The sequence below is a fragment of the Lepidochelys kempii genome, chromosome 3 (genome assembly GCF_965140265.1).
Source record: "Lepidochelys kempii isolate rLepKem1 chromosome 3, rLepKem1.hap2, whole genome shotgun sequence".
Taxonomy (NCBI): domain Eukaryota; kingdom Metazoa; phylum Chordata; order Testudines; family Cheloniidae; genus Lepidochelys; species Lepidochelys kempii.
In genome coordinates, this window is record NC_133258.1 from 140,745,881 (window position 1) to 140,757,945 (window position 12,065).

The 12,065-nt window shown below is 41.9% G+C and overlaps 1 protein-coding gene across 1 annotated transcript in view; it reads left to right on the forward strand.

The window, feature by feature from the left end:
- The first annotated feature begins 1,561 nt into the window (after positions 1-1,561).
- DRC8 (dynein regulatory complex subunit 8) overlaps positions 1,562-12,065 on the forward strand; it is a 34,963-nt gene continuing 24,459 nt past the window's right edge. Inside the window, exon 1 of the mRNA XM_073335272.1 lies at positions 1,562-1,848. Within this exon, the coding sequence (XP_073191373.1) occupies positions 1,818-1,848 (31 nt within the window). The 5' untranslated portion in view covers positions 1,562-1,817. The remainder of the gene's footprint in view (positions 1,849-12,065) is intronic.

Here is a 12,065-nt window from a genome sequence, read left to right on the forward strand (position 1 = left end):
ACTAATGCAAGGGGTACATGGTGTGGTCATTTCAGCAAATAACATGTTACAGTATTAGAAAAACATTTCTTTGATCAAGCAAAGAGGTTTGGCTTCTGTTCAATTTTATAGCTGAACTGGCTGTTCAAGTTTCAATTATTTTGCATGAACTCTGAACACACAATAGCTGTATGTTTAGGAAAAAACCACCTATCTCTGCTTTTGCTGTACTTCTACATTAGAAAAAGAAGCAGTGAGGGCAAGGACCAGGGTCTAGTTCTGGGGCTTTTATAATGAATGTGCTTGCTGTGAAATCCTACATGAATACTATAGATGCATCTCAGTGCATCCTTAACTTAAGATTATTTAGGGATATTAATGTTTTTTTCCTCACTTTAAAAAAAATAATACTCCAAAATAACAAGACACACTACTCTCAGTGCAGCTTAATTAACCAGGCCCATGGCCTTTTCTTCCGATCATCAGTGGTGCAGATTCTGCTTTTAAATCAGCATAATTTGTAAAGAATGTATGAGGGTTAACATATATTTACCAGTATACCAATAGCAACACTAAACATAAATAAACAAAATTCCACAAATAAAATTCAGTATTTGGGTGTAGCCAGCAGTTTGAAACTTTTACACAAAAGATAGTGTGCTGCCTTCTCTATTGGCCTATACTCTCCTGAAGAAGATAAAACACAGTGGTCAGATTCTAAGGAATCCCCATTTTAAAATATTTTATTTGTTTTTATGTTGTTTGATTGTAGTTGCAGTGTTTGTGAAGAGTCATAAGCACTGGGGCTAGGGAGAAACGCAGGGAAGCAAGTTTATTTATTATTGTTCAAATTAATGGGAGCTGTGGTTTTCAGTGGTTACTAAATTAGACCTAAAAGGAGATTCCTCCAGGGCTGCTGCATAGACATGGAACCATTTGTACTGCAACGTAAACAACAGTGACCTATTTTTGCTTTGCAGTGTATGTGGACCTTTAACTGCACCCCAAAACTGTGCTGAAAGTTTGTATGATGGGTTAAGGCAGTGGCTCTCAACCTTTCCAGACAGCTGTACCCCTTTCAGGAGTCTGATTTGTCTTGCGTACCCCCAAGTTTCACCTCACTCAATAACTATTTGCTTATAAAATGAGACATAAAAATTCAGAAGTGTCACAGCCCACTAGTACTGAAAACTTGCTTACTTTCTCATTTTTACCCTATATTTATAAATCAATTGGAAACATAAATACTGGCCTTACATTTCAGTGTATAGTATATAGCGCAGTATAAACAAATCATTGGCTGGGTGAAAATTTAGTTTGTACTGGCTTCACTAGGCCCTTTGCTGTAGCCAGGCGTAAAACTCGATAAATATCTAGATGAGTTCATGTACCCCCGGAAGACCTCTGGGTACCCCCAGGGCTACATGGACCCCTGCTTGAGAACCACTGGATGGACAGTCAGGTGCCCTGGGGGTCCCTGCAGCTCTGTGACCTCGACCAAGTCACTTCCCCGCCCTTGGCCTGGTCCCCGCGCCGCTCTGCAAAGGCAGGGGCTGCGCTCAGCGAGCGGACCCGGAGATGGCTGCAGCCGGCCCCAGCGCGGGGCAGCGGCGCCCCGGGGGCCAGGGTCTTGTCAGCAGCGGGCCCACGACGGTGCCTCCGCGTCCGCCCCTCAGGCCCAGAGCTGACGGGAGGAGGAGGCGCTGCCGGGCGCCGGGCCGGGGTCGCTGCGCAGGCACCGGGCCGAGGTTTGGCGGGAGCTGGGAGCGCGCGGGCGCGGCCCGGTTGGCAGGAGCCGCCGGCGCCCCGCGTTGCCATGGTTACGGCTGGGGGCCGACATGGCGGAGGAGAAGGAGGGAGCCGCCGCGGGTAAGAAACCGCAGGAGCAGAGAGCGGCCCCGGCAGCCGCCCAGCCCTCCCCCCGCCCCATGCACTAGAAACACCCCCGGTCCCCGGGCTCCTCGAAAGCCCAGAGACCCCGCCTGAGCCGGGCCGGGGGCCTGGTGACAGGGTGGGGCGGGGGAGGGATAAAGATACTGCCGGGGGGGGGGGGCACGCTGGGAGATGGGGCAGGGCAGGGACATGGTGCACGGGGACGCTGGGAGAAGATGCACAGGGACGCTGGGAGATGGTGTAAGGCAGGAAGACCAAACCTGCCCAGACCAACACGTGGAAGGAGCATCCTGGTAGGTTTGTTTCTTCACAGTCTTTGCTGGGGTCAAGAGGGTCCCGTCCCCCGCATGTTATCCGGCCACTGTGCTTTTGTTTCCAGTCACGACGCATCACCTTACAGTTATTATTACTAACTTCAGGGAGTTCACAGTCCAGAATTAAAAGCCAATATCAGCTCACATGTGAACCAAGGATGAAATCTGCCTTTATAGTTTTAATTTTTGGATTTATGGTCTTGCTCAGTTTGTCATTGTGAAACTCCTGGTTTGCTAAATAAAAACAACCTTGCCCTTTGCAGGGCTTTGTTACCATAATAAATATTATATATATCACCTTAATTCATAAAATGATTTAACAAACTATATACAGTACCATACATGATGAAAATAATTCATCTACCACTGAAGTGTTTTTGTCTGAGATGAAGGGGATTGCATTTGGACAAGTACTCTAGGGCAAACCTTACAAAAAGTGTCATGGGATTGTTAATGACCGTGGAGAGTAGACAGTGGTTTTGTTTTACCACAGTAGAAAGGCACTCATAGTAAACTGTATGCAACTCAATTTATCTGTGTTGGATGAACAAACAACCAATCTCCTCTTGGGATCTGACTTTGTGTTTCCAGAGGATTTAAGTAGTTGGAATCAGATGTTTCAACCAGTCAGCTGTTCCCTCTGCCTGAACAATTTGTTATATTTCATTTTCAAATATAGCTAGTAACCACTGCCAAGAAAAAGTCACCAGTGTGATATCCTTAAATGAAGTGATAATGCTCATGGTATTTCAGTATAGGAGGCATTAACAGAGGCTATGTTTAATGGACCATAAGTATGATTTATAACCAGAATATTCAAACATCATGAATGCTAACCTCATTATATCCCAAGATAAAAGAACAATAACATTTGATTGCCCATAATTCTCAATATTTTTATTTATTTTAACCCTTATTTTTCCTTTCACGCCCTACTAATATTAGTTGTTATTCATAATTTGCAAACTTTAAACATTGTATTTGAAATAATCAAATTTCAGTAGTAAAAAATGTAATGTTTGTTGTTAATTATGAAAAACGGTATGATCAATAGAGCAGTTCTACAGAAATATTTGTTGTTAATAGTTGTGATGAGAAGTTGGAAATTATTGTTATATGTATTTCTAAAGAACCCATCACTGTCGTATGTAGGCACCATACATAAATTAAGAAAAAACATCAACCTTCCTTCAGAATAAAGAACTGATTTTTTTTTCTCCCTCCATTCAGTATTATGGGGCTAATAAATGAGTAGTTAAATCTATATAGTTCACTTGGTCCTGTAGTCAGGGCCACTTTATGCATAAATCTTAGGGGAATGCCTACCAAAAGGGAGAAGTCTTGCATCATGACCTGAAAGTAGTAAGACTTGGTCTTATCCTGATTTCTGCTCATAACAGATTCCACAGGTAAGAGCCTTCTACTTACTGAGCATTCACCAGAAAATTAGACTCTGGGTTGTATCAACCAGTGTTCATGTTGAAGCAGCTACAATGGTGAGTTGAAGAGGGTCTTTGAAGTAGCTTGACCCTCATTTAGGCACATAGGACTTTAAAGATAAGGACCAGGACTTTTAATAATAACTGGAATTTGCCAGTGTAGCACGCAGAGTATTGTGATGTACTTTCATTGGTCTGCCCAGCGGACTAGCTACTGCATCTTGAAGCATGTGTAGTTTGTGGGTAGACCTCTGGCTCCCGCAATTTGGTAGAGTGAGTTGCATTAATTCAGTCTCAAAATAATTACAGTGGCTAGTTCCACATCTTCTCATATAACAATACTTAGTTCTTATGTAGTGGTTTTCATCCATACTTAGCCTTTTCTGTAAAAGCACTTTGAGTTGTATGATTATTATTCCTGTTTTACAGGTAAGGAAATTGAGGCACAGAACAGCTAAGCAGCTTTGCCCAAAGTGACACAGCATATCATTGGCAGAACTGGGAACAGAACTTAGGGTACACGACTAAAAATCAGGAAGTCTAGCTACTGACCCATAATACCACTTAGAAAAAGTTGAGTGGAAAAGTTCTAGCTAGTGTTCTGGCCAACTAAAAGTAACAGGACATTTTTGGCTCCATATCTTTCTGGCCATCATTATTGGGATATTGGGTTTTTGCACCATTTTGGCAATATAAGACCAGACAGAGGAGATGGTCAGAGTTCCTGGTGGATTGTGTAGCTAATGTTATTAATGCTCATTCTACACAGTTTTCACAATGAGAATATTTTTTCTGAAGACAAATCAATATGATATTGAAGAAATCCAGCATCTTTTGTTCAGTTTTGTTTTCTCAAGTTTTGAACATTGTCCAGAACATTATTTCTAATAGGTCTAGTTAAGAATAATAATATCTCCTTTGAGAAAGATAGTCCAATGGTTAAGGGCACTAGCTTGGGACTTGGAAGATGTAGGTGCAGTTCCCTGCATTTCTAAACTTCATTTGAGATCTTGGGCAAGCCACTTATTCACTCTGTGCCTCAGTTCCCCATCTGTGAAATGGAGATAATACTTTCCTACTTCAGAGGATTGTGAGAATCAATACACTGAAGATTTTGAGGTGCCCAGATAATACAGTAATGGGGCCCATCTAAGTAGAGAGATTTTCAGCCATTCAGGGGGATTTTCTAATGTATCTAAGTGAGTCAGGTGCCTAACTCTCATTGAAAATCAATAGGAGATAGGCACCTAACTTGCTTTTTTAGCATTTGTGAAAATCTTGCTCTGATGGAGCTTAACCCCCATCACCTCCAAAACAAGGGAAAGAACTTAGTCCTGCTCTGCGCCTGGGGGGTAATTAAATAATTGCCTCCTGGCCAGAGGAGGTGGAGCTAGGCCTTATAAGTAGACTGAGGGAGCACAGTTGTGTAGAAGAAAGCAGTCTCTGGTATGGAGAATTTTTGGAGTGGGGCATAACAGGAAATGATAGTACATACACACTACAGAAGCAAGATAGCTCTTGCAAGTGAAGCCTTGAGATAGAGCTAACAAGGGAACTACCATGAGGCCTCAGGGGGTGGAAGGGCTGTTATTTTGATTTGTTTGGACTTATTTGTGCTACCCTTGAAGGGGTATAGACTTTTATGTGACTTGGCTGGAGGGCCAAACCACAGAACACCTAGCAGCGGAGACAGGAGAAGATACAGGCTCAAAGGCTATTGCAGACCCAAGGGAGAGCCCCAGTAGGTGGTACTAGAGCTAAAAACCCCATGCAATGCTGTGATCTGAGATGAGGGGAGGCCCATGAAGTGAGGATGTGCTGCTGTGCATTTGCTGTTCCTCATAATGCTCTTGTGAGGTAGTAGTATTTCCTTTTTACCAATGATGAGCTGAAACAGTATGGTGAAGTGACTTGCCTCATTAGTCTTCAGAATTAATCCTATGCTGAGATGAATGGGAATGGTTTGCTTCTCTTTCAGGTGAAGTGTTTCTGCAGACTCTAGGTAGGAATCAATTAGGGCTCTCAGAATTGAGGCATCTAAAATCACTAGTTGCTAGAGCTGGATAGAAATCTTACAATGAAGCTACATTTTGTCAGAAAATGCTGACTTGCTGAAGTGAAGGCTTGCCAAATCTGTTACAGATTTGACAACACATTTGCTGAAACACTAGGAAGCCCACATGGCAGGGCTGCCACAGACCCTGGGAGTGAGTCGTAGGACTCCCAGGTCCATGACAGGGACCATAGCAAAGCTGAAAGTCTTGGCTCCCTGCCAAGAAGCAGCTGAATGAAATTGACATTTTTGTCAGTTTCACAACTGCTATTCATTCAATAACAGCAATAAAACTGACAAGAATATTGATGTCCTATTTTGTTTTAGAAATGCCATATTTTGGTGTCTTCAGAACAAAACTTCCAGATTGGTACAAAAGCAAATTTGTTAAGCAAAACTCCTGAGTTTTGGCCAGTTATACTAGTCACTTTTGAAAATCTTGTCCCTAGTTTTTCACCAATTAAGCAGTGCTCTGCACTATAAAATAGAAATTACAGTGTGTATATTGACAGGTTTCAGAGTAACAGCCGTGTTAGTCTGTATTCGCAAAAAGAAAAGGAGTACTTGTGGCACCTTAGAGACTAACCAATTTATTATTTATTAACTAATAAATTGGTTAGTCTCTAAGGTGCCACAAGTACTCCTTTTCTTTTAGTGTGTATATTGTGGATCAAAGAGCACAGTAACATTAATTGCATTGCCAAATTAGCCTTTGGGGTATTCCCAGAAATTCTTAGTTGTAGGCTTCTACTAGTTTTCATGGTTAGTGCTTCCCTTGGGGCCTATTATTTTAAACTTTTTTCCTTCATCTGAGTTTAAGTTCCTGATTCTGTGTTTTATGGATGTACACAGCAAGAGACAGTATAGGACCAAATTCTGCCAATTCTTGTGCACATGCTGAACTTTATTTGCACAAGTCATCCTGTTAACTTAAATAATTATTCACAAGAATAGTCTCACTGAAGTTAATGGGACTACTTGTGTGAGCAAAGTTATGCATGTGCCTAAATGTTTGCGGGATCAGGACCATAGTGTCCATGCCTATTCTCATTATCTTTTGTTTCTTTATTGTACAGCTACTTTTTTCCTAATAGGTATTCTGAAAATGTATTTTATACTCAGCTGATTCTACTATTGCTCTTTTTTGCTCTCTACTGTTTCTGTTATATGTATTTTCCCTTCTGTCGTTCTGTTTTCTTTCCCTTTTCATGATGCTTAATTCAATGTTTTCTTTTTTGTGTGTGCTGATGGCTTCCTTACACTTTGACATAACATGTCAATACTCCCAAGCTTTAACATCTCATTACTGTTGTTGCAAGAACCTGAAAGCAAGATGTCAGATGGTGCCCTACTAGAGCCTAATGTAGAATTAGTGAAAATAGGTCTCTTTTCTTCCAGTAATCATATAAAAGGCAAGGGTTGAACATCCTTATATCTTCATAGGAATGTCATGTAATTGATCAGTCTTTCTGATATAATAAAGATGGTCTTGGGTGTGGGGGAGAGGGAAGTGAAGTTAAGATTCATAGATATTAAGGCCAGAAAGGACCAATAGATAGATCATCTAATCTGATCATTTGCGTAATAGAAGCCATAGATTTTCACCAAGTAACAACTTGTATTGAGCCCAGTAATTTTGGGTTTGACTAAAGCATATCTTCCAGAAAGGCATTCAGTCTTGATTTGAAGATTTCAGGAAATAGAGAATCTACCACTTCCCTTAGTAGCTTGTTCCAGTGGTTATCAATTGCTTTTGTTGGTAGTTTGATTACTGTTTGAAATATGTAATCACCCTTGATAACTTCATTCCCCTACCTGTATTTTGCAATTTAACAGTTCATATATAGGATTACATTACATTTAAAATCAAATACAGAATATTGCCAACACAGACATTCAGAAACCATGAGTGAGACCCCATCCCAAAATCATGAGATTTTTTTTTTTAAATCACAATTTTTAAGCCAAAAATAACCCAGGGTGGTGGTTCTTTGCTTCTGGATTTTGACCCTGTAGGTTACTCTTACATCCATTTCCCAGCTTTTCTTTGTAACATTAAAGGCTAGAAATGTACTACTTTTTTCAATCAGCGATACAAGGTAAGTGAGGTAATATCTTTTATTTGACCAACCTCTGTTGGTGGAAGTGACGCTCTTTCAAGCTTTACAGAGCTCTTCAGGTCTGGGGTAGGTTACCAGAGTGTCTAAGATGAAATCTGAATTTCTGTTTTAATGCCATTATTCCAGAAAATCGGGCTTTAAGAAAAGCACTAAATATTGCAAAACTCACAATAAAATCACAAAAGCTGGCAATACTGATTACAGGTAGCCTGAATTAGTGTGATACATACCTTCTTCTGACTCCTTCCACATGTGTGTTACCTATGTCTACACTAGAGACCTTACAGCAGCACATCTGTACTGATGCAGTTGCGCTGCTATAAGATCTCTTGTGTAGCCATGGGAGAGACAGCAGAGATAATTAAACCATCCCCAACAAACAGTGGTAGCTATGTTGGCAGGAGAAGCACTCCAACCAACATATGCCAGCTAAACTTATGTTGCTCGGGTGTGTTGTTTTCTCCCTCATAAAATCCACACCCCCGAGTGACAAAGTTATACCAATATAAGTTTGTAGTGTAGACCAGAACTCAGTTAGCAATACACAGGTTGCGGGCTGCTATTGAAATTTTAAGCACTGTGGCCCAGAACTTCAGAGGTATTTAGGTTCCCAAATTTTATTGAAATCAATGGGAATTAAGTCCCTAAATATCTGAGGATCTAATTCTGTGTCCTTTAGGTCTTCTCAGGGCATGTAGAATCAATACACTGCTTAGGCCCTGATGCAGCAAACCACTTAAGCACATGTGTAACTTCAAGTAATACCACTGAATGGGAGTACTAATGCACTTTAAGTTACACATGTACTTAAGTGCTATCCTGCATCACAGCTTTAAAATAGATTATGCAGTTTTCTGCATGTTTTCTAATTTTGATAATTTTTGCACATTACAGCCACTCAATTTCCCCCGCTCTCACAAGCCTTGGGAGGCAGGCCAAAACTCGCTTACAGACAGCCCCTGCCAACCTGAAGCAAATACTCACCAGCCACTACACACCACACCACAGAAACACTAACCCAGGAACCAATCCCTGTAACAAACCTTGCTGCCTTCTGTGTCCCCATATCTACACTAGCAACACCATCATAGGACCCAGCCACACCATCAGGGGCTCATTCACATGCACATCTACTAATGTGATATTTGCTATCATGTGCCAGCAATGCCCCCTACCCTGTACATTGGCCAAACTGGACAGTCTCTATGTAAAAGGATAAAATGGACACAAATCAGACATCAGGAATGGTAACATACAAAAGTCAGTAGGAGAACACTTCAATCTCCCTGGACAGTCAATAACAGATTTAAAAGTAGCCATCCTTCAACAAAAAGCAGACTTCAAAGAGAAAACTGCAGAGCTACAATTCATTTGCAAACTGAACACCATCAATTTGGGCTTGAATAGGGACTGGGAGTGGCTGGCTCACTACAAAAGCCATTTTCCCTCTCTTGGTATTGACACTTCCTCATCAATTATTGGGAGAGGACCACATCCACCCTGACTGAATTAGCCTTCAACATTGGTTCTCCACTAGTAAGGTAACTCCCTTCTCTTCATGTGCTAATATATATTTATTCCTGTGTCTGTAATTTTCACTCCATGCATCTGAAGAAGTGGATTTTTTTTACCCAGGAAAGCTTATGCCCAAATAAGTCTGTTAGACTTTAAGGTGCCACCGGACTCCTCATTGTTTTTTTGGATACAGACTATCATGGCTACCCCTCTGATACTTGATTATGGACTGTATACACGCAAACTTTTAAGCTTAAAGGTTCAGCTTATATTTGAGACTGAAGTAGACAACAAAATGCAGTCATTTTTATAGACAAAACCATGGCTGACTTTTAAGGCAATTGTGGATTTTTTTTCAGAGAGAGATTTTCCTATTTCCATCGTGCATACAAGTGTAGAAATTTTGCAGATTAACTCTACCTCTAGCTCACTAATTCAACAAGAAATTAGCAGGTTTGTAGAAAGCTGTCAATAATATTTTGTCTTCTGAACAATGCCAAGTATCAGATTCACAATGCTAAAGGGGATTTGCAGTGCTCATACAAATGATCTTTTCTCCAACTGTAGTTAATATGCTGTTCAGAAGAATTTGGGTTTTCATTCCATATCTGTGTGCTAATTTTTTCACATCCTAGATTTTCTCCAGTTTAGAAGTACTTTTATGTTGTGGGAACAAATATATAATTTGCAATAAAATTTGGCAAAATGGAGTGCAGGTGATGAGCTTGATCTACTGGTTAGCATAGCACTACAATGGACCTGCTGTGTGAAAAGTTCATTATTTAAAAGTGGCTTCTAATTCTGGATGCCCAGCCTTAGAAATCTAGGGTCGGATTTCCCCCCCCCCCAGAAACTGTGAACACCCACAATTCAAAATGAAGTAAGTGGTAATGGTGGGTGCTCAGAACCTCTGAAATAATAAGGCCACTTACTTAGGGACTCTAGTATAGATTTAGATGCTGTAGTGGGGTGGTAACCCTGCTCCTGCCGGAAGGGGATAAAGCAGCCCCGGAGAAGGCTGCAGTGAGGAAAGCTGCGCTAATTGGGAAAGCAGTCACAGCTGTAGCCAGTGCAATCATGGCCCAGCTGACCCTTATAAGAGGGTGGTGGGCCAGAAGGATTCAGACTCTCTATCTGTAGAGAGAGAGAAGGACTTGGCTGTCTGGGAGCTGAGCAGGGTACCTGAGTAGAGTAGAGCAGAGCTGAGGAAAGCTAGAGGAGCTGGGGAGCTCCAGCCTAGCAAAACCCCAGGCTGTAGGCCTAGTTAAAGGCCTATGAAAAGGTACTGGGCCTGCAGAGGGGCAGCCCAGAGATAGGCAGAGGCAGCTGGTCCAGCCCCCCTTGCCGTTGATGAGTGGTTCATAGACTGCAGTCTGCTCCAGGGAGCGGGGGCTAGATGATGACTGGCAGTAGCCACTGAGGTAAGGGAGGGATAGGGGGTTGGGCGTTCCCCTGGGAAGGGAGACCCAGACTGAGGGGGTACAGCCAGGGGGCAGAACCCTAATCTAGAAGGGCACTGGGGTCTGGGAGGGACATGGGTGCCAGTGGCAGGCAAGACACCGGCCTGCAGAGGGCGTTCCTGGCCGGAAGAGCTAATTTGCAGGATGACTGCCAGGAAGCACTGCACTGGTGAGTCGTTGCCCCGTGACAGATGCCTAACTTCTAGCACTCGTATGAAATTTTGACTTGGGTAGCTAAAGTACAGCACCCAAAATTAGAGGCTACTTTTGAAATTATTCCTTGTAGTGTCTGTCCCTCTGCTTCCGTATCTGTAAAACAACCAATTCATTTGGCTTTTATGAGGATTAATTAACTGATAAATGTACTGCATTGAATATGTCAGTTGAGGGATGTTGTACAAGTGCAGAGTAATGTTCCATTATAGGCATATAGAAAACTCAGGTGCCATGTAGCACATGGGCTTCTAGTAGCCAGTCTTAATAAATTATGATACATAAGCAATAACACATGATGAGCTTTGTGTGTTAGCCAATAAATGGACACTCTATCTGTGGTGTGATGCTCGCATGCTGTAGTAGTATAGATCGTAGATGGCCCTAGATAAAAGCTGAACATACCAAAAGTTGACATTCATTGCCTGACACAGGCATGTGCAGAAGATGTGCTATTGTATATACAAATTATTTTAAGACCAATTTTTAAAATTCTTAATCTTTTTGCTGTTTTTTTCCGCTTTACATTGATTTCCTCAAAGGGGCCAAAACCAGTACTTCAGAGAGGTCAATCTGAGATTGTACACTAGGCAGACCATGTGTGTTTTACCATAGACCAACTCTTGTCAGCAGAACTCTAGTAGTTAAGATACATATGTATACAAAAGTCATACTTCTAAAAACTTTGTTTCTTATAAAGTAATTGCATGAAATCCAATGTAGTCTTCTGGATTTTAAGGATTTAAAGAATATTTTTTTGCAATCTATTGTGTCCTTCATCCCAAATGTCTTTACAAAGTACAGTATTCTAGCACAATGGGATCTCTTTATAGTTAAGGTTGAGAGTTGCTTATTGTTTAAAGGATGACTGTTCTAAAAGCGCCAAAACATGCTATGCCTCATGGGCCTGTGGGGTAGGGTTATGGGTGCGGGTTTTAGAGTTGTGCGGGTTTTACACAGGGCTCTGCTCCTGGCCCCACGCCCGGGGTCCCAGCTGCCAGCCCCATTGTAAGGGGGGGCACAAGGTAAAAAAGCTTTGGGATCCCTGCTTTACAGTTTCACTGGCTTTCAGTACCCCC